Source organism: Lithobates pipiens, unplaced genomic scaffold (genome assembly GCF_037356315.1).
Source record: "Lithobates pipiens isolate NorthernLeopardFrog02 unplaced genomic scaffold, aLitPip1_a1.2 Scaffold_18, whole genome shotgun sequence".
Lineage (NCBI taxonomy): Eukaryota > Metazoa > Chordata > Amphibia > Anura > Ranidae > Lithobates > Lithobates pipiens.
This window is the reverse complement of record NW_027507758.1, coordinates 540,381,481-540,398,637: the sequence shown is the minus strand read 5'-3', so window position 1 is coordinate 540,398,637 and position 17,157 is coordinate 540,381,481. Positions and strand designations below refer to the sequence as shown.

Below are 17,157 nucleotides of genomic sequence, written 5' to 3'. Positions count from 1 at the left end.
ATACACACACACACAGGGATGGATGGATGGATGGATGGAGACACACACACACAGGGATGGATGGATGGATGGATGGAGACACACACACACAGGGATGGATGGATGGATGGATGGAGACACACACACACACAGGGATGGATGGACACACACACACACAGGGATGGATGGACGGACACACAGGGATGGACGGACACACACACAGGGATGGACAGGCATGTCTCACCCTCGGCTTATACACGAGTCAATAAGTTTGCCAGTTTTTTTGGGGGTAAATTGGGGGCCTCGGCTTATATTCGGGTCGGCCTATACTCGAGTATATACGGTATTTAAACTAGGATTAAGAAGGGAGAGTGAACAAGAATTCCTTCGGGCAGACAGATCAGTTAAGGGTCAAACATTAATGGAGGGTGGAATGGGGATAGATGGGGGGAGGGTTATGGCAGGTGACAAGAAAGTTCCCATGTTGCAAACAACCATTGAAAATTATAGTGCCATTTGTACTACTAAACAAGACATGAAAAACACTAAAGCAAAATGTAATAATGAATTAAAGTGTTTGTTCCCCAATGCCAGAAGTCTGTCAAGCAAAATAGGTGAGTTGGAAGCTCTGGTGCACGAGGAGAGCTATAATATAATCGGTATTCCTCACATGAATGGGCAATTAATATTCCTGGCTATACACTCTTTATAGGCAGGGTAAAAAGGAAAGGTGGTGGGGTCTGTCTCTATGTGAGAAGTGATCTCAAAGCGAGTGTGAAAGAGGACCTGATTGATGAAGAGTATGATGAGTCTGAAGCATTATGCATGGAACTGCATATAGATGTGCGTAGTTCAACGTTAATCATAGGAGTTTGTTATAGACCACCCAATGTTAATTAGGAGGTGGAGACTTAGCTCCTTACACAGATGCAAAGGGCTGCAAGGGCTGGGATAGTGATAATAATGGGGGATTTTAACTATCCAGAAATTGACAGAGAAATGGCACTGCTGGGCAGTTAAAGGGCAAACATTTATAAACCTAATACAGGGCAATTTTATGGTCCAGTTTATTGAGGCCCCTACTAGGAATGATGTTCTGTTGGACCTGGTAATCTCAAACCATGCAGAGCTTAATACTAATGTTTATATAAAGGAACAGTGGTAGCAGTGACCATAACATGATTTCATTTGATGTTAGCTGTAAGCAAAAAACACACATGGGAAAGATAAAAACACTTAACTACAAGAGAGCACATTTTCCAAGGATGAGGGCTGCTCTCCAGGACTTGGACTGGGAGGGAACATTGGCATCAATGGGCACAGAACAGAAATGGGAATTCTTCAAAGTGACTGTGAACTCACTGCAAAATATATTTCCATGGACAATAAGTTTAAAAGGCTAAAAATAAAACCTATGTGGCTTATGGCCAAAGTTAAAAAAGCTATAAACAATAAGAAGTGAGCTCTTAAAAAATATAAAAATGAAGGAACACTAGTGTCGTTTAAATGTTACAAAGAATAGAACAGAATATGTAAAAAGGAAATCAAGGACACAAAAACTCAAAACAAACGACAGATTGCAAAAGATAGTGGGACAGACCCCAACATTTTTTTTAAATATATTAATTGTGAAAAGGTCAGGTCTGAACATGTCGGCCCTTTACAAAATAATCCTGACTGGGTGACTGGGGACAAAGAGAAGGCTAATTTATTAAATACTTTCTTCAGCTCATGTCTATAATGGGGGTGGTATTGACACAGCCCCAAATGATCCACAATGGCTCAAACGGGATATGGTCCAGAAATATTTAGACAGAATAAAAGTGGATAAAGCACCTGGACCAGATAACATTCACCAATGGATCCTTAAAGAATTGAGCTCTGTAATTTCAAAGCCATTGTATCTAATTTTTAGAGACTCATTAATGACAGGAATAGTACCACTGAACTGGCATAGGGCCAATGTGGTGCCTATATTTAAAAAAGGAACAAAGTCTTTACCAACTATAGACCTGTTAGTTTAAAGCGGAGTTCCACCCTAAAGTGGAACTTCCATTCATCAGATTCCCTCCCCCCTCCGGTGCCACAATTGGCACTTTTCAGGGGGGAGGGGGTGCAGATACCTGTATAGCAGGTATCTGCACCCACTTCTGGGCTGTTCCCAGAACACAACGGGGACCAGTGAAGATGAGCAGCACGCTCGTGCATGCGCAGTAGGGAACCGGGCAGTGAAGTGGCAACGCTTCTCTTCCTGATTCCCTGACAGAGGATGGCGGCGGAAGTAGCCGAGAGATGAGCGATTGCTCGTCATCTGTTGCCAACATCGCGGGCACCCTGAACAGGTAGGTGTCCATTTATTAAAAGTCAGCAGCTGCAGTATTTGTAGCTGCTGACTTTTAATAATTTTTTTTAAGGGGATCCTCCTCTTTCACTTCTATAGTCAGTCGGATACTGGAGAGATTAAAAAAAGACCACATAGACGAGTTCTTGCTGTAAAAAAATATTTTAAGCAACAGACAACATGGATTCATGAAAGACAGAAGTTGTCAAACAAACCTGATTTCTTTTCATGAAGAGGTAAGTAAAACCTTGGACAGAGGGGTGGCGGTGGATGTGGTATACTTGGATTTTGCAAAAGCGTTTGATACAGTTCCGCACACACGGCTCATGTGTAAGGTAAAGTCCACAGGCTTGGAAATATCAGTTTGTAAATGGATAGAAAACTGTCTAAAAGTCAGAATTCAGAGAGTAGTGGTTAATGATTTTTACTTTGAATGGTCTAAAGTTATCAGTGGTGTACCCCAAGGTTCAGTGCTTGGACCCTTACTTTTTAATATCTTTATAAATGATATTGGGTCTGGGATCAAAAGCAACATTTCCGTCTTTGCAGATGACACCAAGCTATGCAGTGGAATAACGTCCTTAGAGAATGTCTCCAATTTACAAGCCAACCAGCTCTGTCTAATTGGGCGACTATGTGGCCGATGAGGTTTAATGTTGATAAATGTAAAGTTATGCACTTGGGGCCTAAGAATATGCATCATACATGCTAGGGGGAGTACAACTGGGGGAATCAATGGTGAAGAAGGATCTGGGGGTTTTGGTAGAATATAAACTCAATAATAGCATGCAATGCCAAGCTTTCAAAGCGAGCAAAGTGCTTTCTTGTATTAACAGAGGTATGAACTCCAGAGAGAGATATCATTTGGCCAACTCAGTAGATTGCTTTAAGAAAGGCCTGGATTCTTTCCTAAATGTACGTAATATAACTGGGTACTAACATTTATAAGTAAAGTTGATCCGGGGAAAATCCAATTTCCTCTCTGGAATCAGGAAAGAATTTTTTTGCCCTGCTATAGCAAATTGGATCATGCTTTGCTGGGGTTTTATTCACCTTCCTCTGGATCAACTGTGGGTATAGGATTGGGTATATGGGATTGTATGATATTATTTGATTTATTTATTTAATGGTTGAACTAGATGGACTTGTGTATTTTTTTCAACCTAACTATGTAACCATGTAAGTGCACAGTAAATTATGAACATCTTATTTTTTAATGATTTCTTTATGAATGAACTCATTGGAAATTAACTCTGTTTTTTTTGGTGGGGTTTTTATGGAAAGTAAAGCGTGCATTTGGTGACCACATATTTCGAGTTATTACAGTGTTTATCTTAACGGGCTTATTGATGTTTCCCATTTTTACATAAATCCTCTTCCATAGTACAGGCAGTCACCGAGTTATAAACATCTGACTTACATACAACTCCTACTTACAAACTGAGGGAGGAACAGGAAGTGAGGGGAAATCTACCCCTAGGAAGGAAAATTCTCTCCTGTAATAGTTTTTATGGCAAAAGGGTGTCTTCACTGATGCTTTATCATTAATCCTTGTTTCCACAACAACCCAAAATTTTCAATATCCAATTGTCACAGGGACAGAAAGTGAGGTGAAATCTTCTGAACAGGGGCACAGACAGCAAAACAAACATTACAGGGGTGTTAACCCTTCCCTATGCTATCTATCCAAAATGTAAAAATATTTATTTGGCTGGAGTTACATAAAAAAAAAAAAAATCAACTTAGGAACAAACCTACAGAACACATCTTGTTTGTAACCGGGGAACTGCCTGTAATTTTGTATTAAATATAGAAATTTGTAGATTAGCCACTAGATGGAGCAAATGTTTGCTCTGCCTTGCTTCTTAACAGCTGCTGTAATAAAATCTTTTACCACCATGGAAGTGAATTGTTTTCATTGTGTCAGAAGACTCATTGGCCGTAATTTACTAAGTGCATTTTTACTTTGCAAGGAAATTTTCATTTAGCTAAGTAAATGAACATGTAAGTAAGTGTAGGCTTAGTAAATGAAATACTTACGTAAGTGAAAATTCATTTTGCAAAGAAAACCCAATAATGTGCAAGAAACAGTTAAAAAAAAACAGGTTTTTGGATTGCACGATTGAATGAATAAAGTCAGCATAGCTTTCCCACATTCACTAAGCTAAGTGAAAGTTTCCTTTGCAAAGTGCTCCATTCCTTCCAGGGTCATTGATTTGTATGGTATGGAACAGCTGTAAGAACAACAATTGTGTAGCATTATGAAGTAGGAAGTGGAGCTTGAGAATGCAAAGAACAAATCTGGCTACACTTATGTACATAAATATTATTATAGAGATAAGATATTAAAGTGGCTTTCCACCCAAAAATGGAACTTGCGCTTTTCGAATCCCCCCCCTCCTCCGCTGTCACGTTTGGCACCTTTCAGGGGGAGCAGATACTTGTCTAATCCAGGTATTTGCTCCCGCTTCCGGTATGCAGAATCTGCGGATATCTACGCCCTGTCCGGCACCTCCTCCGTCTCCCCCACTGTCTTCTGGGAGACACACAGGTCCCAGAAGACAGTAGGGACCAGTGGGATCGTGCCGCGTGACTTGCGCATGCGCAGTAGGAAACCAGGCTGCGAAGCCGCAAGGCTTCACTTCCTGATTCCGTTACCGAAGATGGCGGCGCCTCCACCTGAGAGTTGAGGGACAAATAGGCTTCGGGTGCCAACATCGCGGGCGACCTGCACAGGTAAGTGTCCAGATTTTAAAAGTCATCAGCTGCAGTATTTGTAGCTGCTGACTTAAAAAATAAATAAAAAAATTTGGCGGAACTCCGCTTTAAGAACAGAAACATGTAGAAATCTGCAAGAAAGTTTGCAATACATAGATCACTCAGAGGGGATTGTTTTTTTCTCAGCAAAAGTTACTATATTATACTGTAGAATAGAATAGTATATACTGTTTTGATCAAATAAATCATTTCCAATTCCCAAACAACACAATCTGTGGTTACTGAGATCCTCAAATGTTTATTAAATCAGAATCAATTGTTTCACTGTAATTTGATGGATTCATGGTTGGACAGATCATACCCCATGCTGTAATTTTTACTCCAGTGCACAAATTAAGACTTTATGATCCCTTTAAACAATACATGTAAGTGTATCCACAACAATGTTGATTGTGTCTTTACACCACAGGCATTGATGTGTGTGCTCTGGGGAGACATGACTGTGAGCAAATCTGTGCGTCCACTGCTACCTCCTATCAGTGCAAGTGTCGTGCTGGATACTCTCTCAACCCAGACAAGAAGACATGTTCACGTAAGTCTGAAGCATTGTGGGTGGCATTTATTTACAACCAGAGTCCAGCTACCATTTAGAGCAGTGGTCTCCAAACCGCGGCCCTTTGCTTGCTTTTATCTGGCCCTTGGGGCACTCCCCCATTGACCCCAATGAAGGGGCACAATTCCTCCCAATGACACCAATAATAGGGAAAAATTCCTCCCAATGACGCCAAAGATAGGGCAGAATTCCTTCCACTGGCACCAAAAATGGGGCACTGTTTTTTCCCACTGACATTGGAACCTTTACTACTCCTCATGGCCATATTCTGCCCCCCCCCCCAAAAGTCTGGAGGACAGTAAACTGGCTCTTTGTTTAGAAAGTTTGAGACCCCTGATATAGAGTGTAGGCCGGTGCCAACAAGTGGTGTGGCCTCTGAAGTTCATCACTTTGCCAGGAAGGGAGGCGAATCAGTGGTGCAACAGACCCCAAGGTAATCTTTGGACTATTGGCCTCTCTTACTAGCAATTATGTCAGTGGGTAATCTATTATCCCTCTCTGTGTTGGGCATCTTCTTTTCCCAGTGCCCACCTATACCACTTCCATAACAGCATGCACTTACCTTAGCATTATCATCATGCTTACATGCCATAGATAACCCTGCACAGCTGTGCAGGGGACTCAAGAAGTGTCACTGAGGCTCCATGCACACTGGCTTAAAAAAATGTTGCTTGTACAGGAGCTTTTTGTTCTGCCTGTAGAAGCAGCTATATGTTATCCTGTGTTCATGCACATCGGGATATTAAGAGGCATATTTTGAGTTTAACGTTAAGGCTTGGTTCATATGAGCAGGGATATCAGCAGGGGTTCTGTGCGTGCTGGTTCACCGTTTCAGGTCCAATTTCAGCCCGAATTTTGAGCTGAATTCGGACCTGAAGCGGACCAAAAAAGGCACACGTTTGCCGACATCGCGGGCGCACTGGACAGGTAAGTGTCCATATTTTAAAAGACAGCAGCTGCAGTATTTGTAGCAGCTGACTTAAAAAAAAAATTGGCGGAACTCTGTTTTATATATAAGTATAATTTAAAAAAAAATAACATACATTGATTGCATTATTTACATCAAGCTGATATTTTACAAACACACACACACACATACATATACAGTATCTCACAAAAGTGAGTACAACCCTCACATTTTTGTAAATATTTTATCATATGTGACAACACTGAAGGAATGACACTTTGCTACAATGTAAAGTAGTAAGTGTACAGCTTGTATAACAGTGTAAATTTGCCGTCCCCTCCAAATAACTCAACACTCAGTCATTAATGTCTAAACTGCTGGTAACAAAAGTGAGTATACCCCTAAGTGAAAATTTTCAAATTGGGCCCAATTAGCCATTTTCCCTCAGACTCGTTAGTGTTACAAGCTCTTAGATGGGAATGGGGCACAGGTGTGCTAAATTTGGTGTTATCGCTCTCACTCTCTCATACTGGTCACTGGAAGTTCAACATGGCACCTCATGGCAAAGAACTCTTTGAGGATCTGAAGAAAAAAAAAAAGAATTTCTGCTCTACATAGAGATGGCCCAGGCTATAATAAGATTGCCAAGACCCTGAATAAAGTGCCTTGCTAAAGAAGCTGAGGGTAAAGGTGATGGACTGGCCAAGCATGTCTCCAGACCTAAACCCTATTGAGCATCCTCAAACAGAAGGTGGAGGAGCGTAAGATCTCTAACATCCACCAGCTCTGTGATGTCGTCATGGAGGAGTGGAAGAGGACTCCAGTGGCAACCTCTGAAGCTCTGGTGAACTCCATGCCCAAGAGGTTTAATGCAGTGCTGGAAAATAATGGTGGCCACACAAAATATTGACACTTTGGGCCCAATTTAGACATTTTCACTTAGGGGTGTACTCACTTTTGTTGACAGCGGTTTAGACATTAATGGCTGTGTGTTGAGTTATTTTGTACATTGTACAGGTGTACAAGTGTCATTTTTTTCAGTGTTGTCACATGAAAAGATATAATAAAATGTTTACAAAAATGTATGTATATATATATATATATATATATATATATATATATATATATATATATATATATATATACATACATTTTTGTAAACATTTTATTATATCTTTTCATGTGACAACACTGAAAAAAATGACACTTGTACACCTGTACAATGTACAAAATAACTCAACACACAGCCATTAATGTCTAAACCGCTGTCAACAAAAGTGAGTACACCCCTAAGTGAAAATGGAAAAAGGAATCGGATCGAATGGTGTGAACCCCCATGCGATCCGATTCTGTTGCGGACCAAAAAAAGGGTCCCGTGCGAGTTTGCTGCGGGAGCGATGCGAATTCAGCCATACTATCTGTATGGCTGTACTCGCATCGCTACGGAGATCGGATGTGATTTGCGGGGCGAATCACATCCGGATCTCCCCCCGCAGCAGTGTGAACCCAGCCTGAAGCTCATTCTCAATGTATTCCTAGGAAGAATCCACTATGGGGCTGGTGACAGAACAAAACGTGGATTGCGACACTTCAAAGGTTCTCATATCTCAGACACACACCTTGTTCAAAGGCATACAATGTTTCCTTTACTTTATGAGATCAATCTGATCTTATAGCCTTGGGAAAAAATACAGTATATTAAAATGTGTACAGTCCTAAATCTATACTTACCGGCTACTTTATTAGGTACACCTGTTCAATTGTTTGGTAACACAAACTGCTAATCAGCCAATCACATGGCGGCAACTCCATGCATTTAGGCATCTATACATGGTGAAAATTACTTGCTGAAGTTCAAACCGAGCATCAGAATCGGGAAGAAGGGGTATTTAAGTGACTTTGAAGGTGGTATAGTTGTTGGTGGCGCCATACGGGCTGGTCTGAGTATTTCAAAAACTGCTGATCTACTGGGATTTTCACACAGCCATCTCTAGGGTTTACAGAGAATGGTCCGTAAAAGAGAAACTATCCAGTGAGTGGCAGTTGTGTGGAGGAAAATGCCTTGTTGATTTATGAGGTCAGAGGAGAATGGGCAGACTTGTTTGAGATGATTGAAAGACAACAGTAACTCAAATAATCACTTGTTACAACCACGCAGTGGTGTCGCTAGGGGGTGGCTTTTGGGGCTATAACCCCAAATCTGGGACCCATAGCCCGAGTCTCTGTAGGGGTCCCCAAGGGTAGGGGTTGCTCTCTGGGGACCCTGATGTAAGTGGGGGGCTCTCTGGGGACCCTGATGCAGGGGGTGCTCTCTGGGGACACTGATTTAAGGGGGAGGCTCTCTGGGGACCCTGATTTAAGGGGGAGGCTCTCTGGGGACCCTGATTTAAGGGGGAGGCTCTCTAGGGACCCTAATGTAAGGGGGGTCTCTGGGAACCCTGATGTAAGTGGACACACACACACATATATTATATACATGTGTATGGCCGCCCAAGTGTATGACTTTCTTTACTACGCTGCTATGGGCTCTAGCCTCAGATCTTTTGTAGACCTAGCAATGCCCCTGCAACCAAGGTATGCAGAATACCATCTCTGAATGCACAACACACCAAACCTTGAAGCAGATGGGCTACAGCAGTAGAAGACCATGCCGGGTGCCCCTCATGTCGGCTAAGAATAGGAAACTAATGCTACAATTTGCACAGGCTCGCCAAAATTGGACAATAGAAGATTGGAAAAATGTTGCCTGGTCTGATGAGTCTTGATTTCAGCTGCAACATTCAGATGGTAGGATCAGAATTTGGAGTAAATAACATGAAAGCATGGATCCATCCTACCTTGTATCAACGGTTCTGGCTGGTGGTGTAGTAATGGTGTGGTAGATATTTTCTTGGCACACTTTGGGTCCCTTTGTACTAATTGAGCATCGTTTAAACACCACGGCCTACCTGAGTATTGTTACTGACCATGTCCATCCCTTTAGGAATACAGTGTACTCATCTTCTGATGTCTCCTTCCAGCAGGATAATGCACCATCTCACAAAGCTCAAATCATCTCACCACTGGTTTCTTGAACATGACAATAAGGTCACTGTACTCCAATGGCCTCCACAGTCACCAGATCTCATCCAATAGAACACCTTTGGGATGTGGTGGAACAGGAGATGCACATCATAAATGTGCAGCCGACAAATCTGCAGCAACTGCTATCATGTCAATATGGACCAAAATCTCTGAGGAATGTTTTCAACACATTGTTGAATCTATGCCACCAAGAATTAAGGCAGTTCTGAAGGCAAAAGGGGGTCTGATCTGGTACTGGCATGGGGTACATAACAAAGTAGCCGGTGAGTGTACATGACTGCTGGTGGCCATGGCCAGCACATGAGACCTACAATTCAATCAATCCTTGCATTCTTCTGACACATGCACCAGATTTTAAAGTAAACTGAGAAAGACTGGATGAATAAAACAAAACGCTTCCACCCATCATTATACTTTATACAGTCATGTATGGGGGTCTGGCCTGCGTATTTTTTGTTAATAGGAATCATAATTTAGGAGGATCTGATTGTCTGTTTGCCCCTGCCCCTAGAAACATGTAGAAAGTATACAATACCTCCCAGCACAATAGTCAGTATTCCATGGTGATAAAAGTTTAACAAATTGGTTGTAATAATTGTTTTATTTTAAATATACTATACCTCAACATAAGCATGTCATTTTATCACTTTGTTTTTTTTGTTTTTTTAGGTGTAGACTTTTGTGCCGATGGAAGACATGACTGTGAACACATATGTGCAGCAACGGCTACATCATACCAGTGCAAGTGTCGCAACGACTATATTCTTAATCCTGACAAGAAGACCTGTTCACGTAAGAAATTCATTTTAAAGGAAGATAAATATGAATAAACAAACCAAATTGTACAAGCTAGAATTCAACCTTAATTTCAAGCAGTATTAAACACAAAAATAGAATATATTGCGGTTTACCAATCCTCAAATGTGCTTTGTTTTTTATAGGCTTTTTATTTTTACCTTGTAATCCGGCCAGTAACACACTTCCTGTACACATGATACGATTGTTGCCAGGGGATTGTCTGTTGACAGACTGCTGTCATAAAATTTTACCGCTAGTACGCTCCTTTTGACAATTGTTGTCCAACTTTCGGCCAACAAATGTTGGATGATTGGCTAGTAAATTTTCGGCGGACAACGGTCTGTTGTCGGATTTTTGTATGGTCAGTAGAAAATCATCACACAAAAGTTGAAAGTACAAACACGCATGCTCGGACTCAATGCTCACCAAACACGAAATTAGCTGAAGGGGCCCAAAGGGTGGTGCTCAAGAGCTGAAATTCATACGTCACTACATTTGTGTTTGTTGCATGATCAGAGCTGGACTGGGACAAAAATTTGGCCCTGGACTTCATCGAGACTGGCCCACTTTAATTCTGCAAACACGCACATAAACAGTATATATACTGTTGGGGGGGTGGAGGACACAGGGGGACACAGTGGGGGGTGAAGGACACAAGGGGACACTGTGGGGGGTGGAGGACACAGGGAGACACTGTGGGGGGTGGAGGACACAGTGGAACGCAGTGGGGGGTGGAGGACACAGTGGAATGCAGTGGGGGGTGGAGGACACAGGTGGGCACCGTAGGAGGTGGAGGACACAGGGGGACATCATGGGGTGTGCAGGACACAGTGGGGCACAGGGGGGTGGAAGACACAGTGGGACACCATGGGGAGTGGAGGACACAGTGGGGGGGAGAACAGAGGGGGATACAGTGGGGGGTGGAGGACATAGTGGGGGTGGAGGACACAGTGGGGGTGGGGGACACAGTGGGGGTGGAGGACACAGGGGGACACTGTGGGGAGGTGGAGGACACTGTGGGTGGTGGAGGACAGAGGGGGACAGCGTGGGGGGTGGAGGACACAGTGGGGGTGGAGGACAGAGGGGGACAGTGTGGGGGGTGGAGGACAGAGGGGCCTCCTGCGATCCTGTTGGGGCCCAGGCCCCCTACATCTGTATGGCTGCCTCTGTTCCACCCTCCTCAGTGATGGCGTTAGTACACAGCCTCACCCAATGCCTGCAATAAGGACCTCACATGGCACGTTGCTCTCTGTCAGCCTCTCCACTCTTCTTGTCCATCCCAGATGATGTCATGTACAAGCACCTGGGGTGGACAGGAGGGAAGGAGGGGTTGACGGGTTCACAGCCCGCTGTGAAAGGTCCAATTGCAGCCGCTTCCAGTGCTAGTGTTGCAGAGCCTGTCATGGGACCCCACAGTGCCAATAGGTCAGTCCACCCCTGCAGTACAGCAGTGCTCAAAGTAATGGCTGCGCGGGCCGCGCAGCCATTACTTTGACAGGCTGTCACTCAAACTGGCCCATTGAGCCATCAGCCCACCGGGAAACTCCCAGTAGTCCCGATGGCCAATACATGCCTGTGCAGGACAATTGTGTACCATTAGTATTCAAGACAAGATCCTGGCAAACGCTCTGAAGACAAAAATCAGATGCTTGGTTGGCCAACAATGGTATCGTGTGTACGAGGCTTTAGAGTGTCTCTAGTCTGGATGAAGGACCAACTGAGACACCTTTGGATAGCGTCATTGCCAATCTGTGGAGAGTGGTGTTAGATAAAATACCAGACTTAGATGGACTTGACTAAAGAATTTAAGCTGAACCGGTAACACTTTTTAAGCAGTTACAGTAACAGGATTGTTTTCTTTTGATATAAAACTTCTAAATAAATGAACAAATTGGTTGGCCAGTCGGGGATGACGTCAGCCTGCACATGCACAAAGGAGTCAGTCATTCCAGCACAGCAGGAGTGTGCCGAGAATGTGCAAGCTCAGTGTACATAGAAAATTACGAGCATAGCATGTCTCTTCTGCAATAAAGAGCGGTCTGTTCACAGGTTTTGATGTTACGCTTAGTTCCACTTTAAGAGTCTCTATCGCTTGGCTTGGGCTTGTGTCTTGTGTCGATGGCATGACCTTGGCATCAGTTTGAGACACTTCAGAGATCATTCAGGATCTACTGACAGGTGCATTTGACTTGCAGAGGTCCTCCATCTGACCTGCATTTGACTTGCAGAGGACCTAATTTTGACCTGCATTTGACTTGCAGAGGACCTCCTTCTGACCTGCATTTGACTTGCAGAGGACCTCCTTCTGACCTGCATTTGACTTGTAGAGGACCTCCTTCTGACCTGCATTTGACTTGTAAAGGACTTGTAAAGGACCTACTTCTGACTTGCATTTGACTTGCAGAGGACCTCCTTCTAACCTACATTTGACTTACTTTGGGGTTTTTAGAATTGGATTGGATTGCAAAACCCATCTGATGCGAATAAGAGCTGATTAGTACAGGCCTTTAAAGTGTTTCTAAATTGAAATCTTTTTTCTGCCTTCCCTTGTTTTGGTGGAGGATGTGAACATATAACTTCCAATAAGGGTGAATGTTCTGTTGAAAACTGGCTAAGAGAGAATTTCCCCAATGACGAGATTATGTCTTATTTTCTGTTGTGTTTTCCCAAAGCACTATAGACATTAAGAAAAAAAACTGCCAGGGATTTCAAAGAGTATCTAAACCCAAGAGCAAAATGGAATATATTGCAGCTTACACAAAAATTTGATGTGATGACTGCATTAGGTTTCTTTCTTCAGGCTTTTTTCTTTTATTTTCCAACTATCGACACTCCTTCCTGTCTTAGGGTGACAACTCTCACTCACTGAACTGTAACTATGGAGGCGTTGCCACCTATGGACAGGGCTACAGAAATAATACAGATTGTATTTGTTACGGAATGTCCCCCACACTCCGCTTGAGTGCTCCGTCAGTATACCGCTTCCTAAGTCCTGGAACATGAGTCCAATGGATCTGGCTATAGGAACCCCCAAGAACTAGACAATACCAGTCTTGAAGTGCATCAGGAATGATTTATTGGACAGAATACAGCCTTTTTTATACACATTTTACACAAGAGGGTTGATAACAAGGTAGGGTTGCTCATGGATACCCCCCACTCCCCTATAGCAACAACTTAAAAGACAATTACACAATTAACATGTTAATTAACCCAGCACTCAAGGCAGCCTAGGTGACCAGACAGTCCGTCTCTGAAAGGTCAATGTAATCAGCTCTTTCAAGGATTGTGTATTGTTCAGAATTAACAACCTAAGAATAGCCTTTACATATATCCTGGGAGATACTGTGGATAAATATTACTTACTTACATTTTAAGTAATCCAAGATATATTTTCTCACTCACCCTGTACCAGGATGGCACAGGGTGACTACGACATATGAGTTGTATGGGGAGCTGAAACATGGGTTTCCCAACCTTTCCAAGGGATTCTGGGTTCCATGTGCCCTCCCGTCACAGTATTAAAAGCTTCCAATCTAAAATCAGTCTGTATATGCAGTAAAGCATGTCTGTTGTACTCACTGTGGAACCTAAGGGTTTAATCCTCTGAATTGTGTCACAAGGCTGTTTGATCCTGTATTTTCTGATCCTCCCCTTCTTTCACTGTTCCCAGTCCATTTACTGATAGAACAGAGCCCTAGTAGGCACTTTGCACATGTACTGCTAGAGTTTTTGTTTTCATTGGCAGAGTGCATGTAATCATCACAGGGCCAATCAGCACTGTCCAGACAGAAGGTCAGGGATCATGCAGCCTCATAGGACAGTCAAAGGAGAATGAAAACTCCTCCTATAGGCTTTAACCAGTGCTCGGCCAGACACTGATAGAAGTTATGAGACTGCTATATACTGTTGATGAGAAAGGGTATTTAGAAGTTTATATTTACTAAAATAATTGCATTTCCATGTTCTGTGTACTGTGGGAGAACAGATATAGTGAATGCAGGGTCCTGGGTTTAGTAACACTTTAAGGATTGTGACTGCTCTCATAAACTCTCAGATTAACTGGCTGTCCCCTCTTTCTTCGGTATTATTTTTTGAAGTTGCTACTATGGGACCAAATATTGCTGAGGCAGGAATTTCCCAGGAAGCTGTCCTCTAAAGTCTTGTACACACAATCGGATTTTCCGCAGACAAAACCTCAGACGTTTATCCGAAGGGCGTTGGCTCCAAACTTGTCTTCCATACAAACGGCAAACAATTGTCGGCCAACAAACCCAAACGTAGTGACGTACTAGACGTACTACGAGCCGATAAAGAGGAAGTTCCATTGTCATGCGTCACCCTTTGGGCTCCTTCTGCTAATTTGGTGTTAGTAGAAGTTTGGTGAGTGTTGATTCATGCTTTTCATTTCGTGCTTTTCATTTTGCGCTTTTCATTTCGCTCTTTTCATTTTGCGCTTTTCAGTTTGTTTATGAATGGCCGTTCGTCAACCAGCCATGTTGCGGAATCGGAGGAGATAACGGTTTATTTATTATTGGCCTTTGAGTTATTGCTTTGACCCAGGTCCAGTCCAGGAACAGGAGGAGCAGGATTTCTTGGACCAAAAATTGGCTGCTTTATTAATCGTGACCAATTATGTCATATGGCTTTGCTGCGGGAGCTCCAGGAGAATAATCCAGATGCTTTTCGGAATTATCTCTGGATGATGGACCCCTGCTTTCACCAACTCTTGGCATTGCTGACCTTTTTGGCTTTTATTTTATTTTTTTAGTTGAATAATAATGATTTGATTTGGTATATTTTCTATATTTTTGGATGTATAGAATGCACTTTTTGGTTACGTTCTATTGACAGATAGCATGTCTAATTTTATTTGTTTTCTTTTTTTAACCCCCCCTGGCGGTATTCCCGAGTCTGGCTCGGGGTGGAGATTTTGTACCATTAGCGGTAACCCTGAGCCAGACTCGGGACCGCATCGCTGAATGCAGGGAGAGGTTTACTTACCTTGTCCCCTGGATCCAGAGATGTCCCCACGCTGTACGAGCGAGCCGTGTCTCGCTCGATCTATCACGGAGCCGGGCTCCGTTCCCTGTGAGCGTTTCGACGCACGGGGACGGAGAACGGCGCCAAATTCAAAAAGTTAAACAGACACATTACATACAGTATAATGTAATCTTACAGATTACATTGCTGTATGTAATCATTACACATCCCCTTTGTCCCTAGTGGTCTGCCCAGTGTCCTGTATGTAGTTTTATCTTATAAAAACTGTTATTTATGCCTGGAAACTGGAGATTGTCCATAGCAACCAAAACTGTCCCTTTACATCAAAAATGGTTTTAGACCAGCTAGAAAACAGCGATAATAAATTAGAATCACTCGCAGAATTAAGCGATAGCGATTTGTGGGGAGATCCGTCATCAAATATTAAAAAGTAATGACAGTGACAATTCTGCAACTGAACAAATTTCTGTGTTTTTGATTACATTATTGAATAATATTTATTATTGTTATATTATTATTTGGTATAATTATTTATAGTTATTTATTATATTATAATTTATGATTTCATTTTTCAAACTTTATCATACCCGGGATGTCTGCTAGACTCTGGTTTGGACAGATTTAAGTGAGTTATTCTTAAGAATTACAGGACTACAATATAAAACGCCAAATTTCCATGCAAAATAATTGTACCACTTTCAGCACCTAAAATCTGAAATAATCATACCGCCAGGGAGGTTAATGCACAAAAAAAAAAAATGTGTAGAATAATACTTGGCTATGTGTTTTACTTCATATAACAGTTTGGGAGTAGGCAGTTACATTTAAAAAAATAAAATCACATGTTCCAATGATTATCTGCACACATATGTACGTGATCACCTGCACACATATGTACATGATCATATGTCCGTGATCACACAAACCAATTATTATACACTTAACGGAATTTTTTTTTACCAAAAACATGTAGCAGAATACATTTTGGCTTAAATTTATGACAAAATTTGATTTTATTGGATTTCTTTTAAAATAGAAAAAAGAAAATATTGTTTTTTTTCCAAATTTCCGCTTTTTTTGTGCTTATATCGCCAAAAATAAAAAACCAAAATAAAGCTCTATTTGTGCAAACAAAATGATAACAATTTCATTTGGGTACAGTGTAGCATGACCGCGCAATTGTCACTGAAAGTGCGAGAGCGATGAAAGCTGAAAATTGGGCTGGGAATGAAGGGGCGAAAGTGCCCTGTATTGTAGTGGTTAAAAACTATGGGATAATGGTGCTGTGGTAACTTGCCCAAAAAAAAAAATACAAAAAACAAGCATAATAATATTATTCTTGATATCACTAGAAAAAAAGCCTTTGAAAATAGGTTTGGCAGAACTCTATCAGTATCACCAGCAAAGCAGCAGCATTATTATCCCATTAAAGAAGAAGAGAATGTGCGCTGCATTTCTCGATTTCATAATTTGTTGTGTCATGAATGTAAATTCTCCATTACGAACGCTAGTTCACAAGACTTCTGGCTTGTCCTTGCTTCCTAGAATGCGTGTTTGTACGTTGGACTTTTGTCTGACGGACTTGTGTGCACACGCTCGGAAAATCCGACAACAGACATTTGTCCGCGGAAAATTTATAAACCTGCCATCCAACATTTATCCACCGAAAGTTGGCCAACAATTGTCTGATGGAGCATACAAATGGTTGGATTT

At 42.1% G+C, this 17,157-nt stretch overlaps 1 protein-coding gene across 1 annotated transcript in view; it reads left to right on the top strand.

Moving 5' to 3' along the window:
- The window catches only part of MATN3 (matrilin 3), a 44,118-nt gene that overhangs the window by 14,856 nt on the left and 12,105 nt on the right, over nucleotides 1–17,157 (top strand). Inside the window, exons 3-4 of the mRNA XM_077488830.1 lie at nucleotides 5,508–5,630; nucleotides 10,312–10,434. Coding sequence (XP_077344956.1) covers nucleotides 5,508–5,630; nucleotides 10,312–10,434 — 246 coding nt within the window. The remainder of the gene's footprint in view (nucleotides 1–5,507; nucleotides 5,631–10,311; nucleotides 10,435–17,157) is intronic.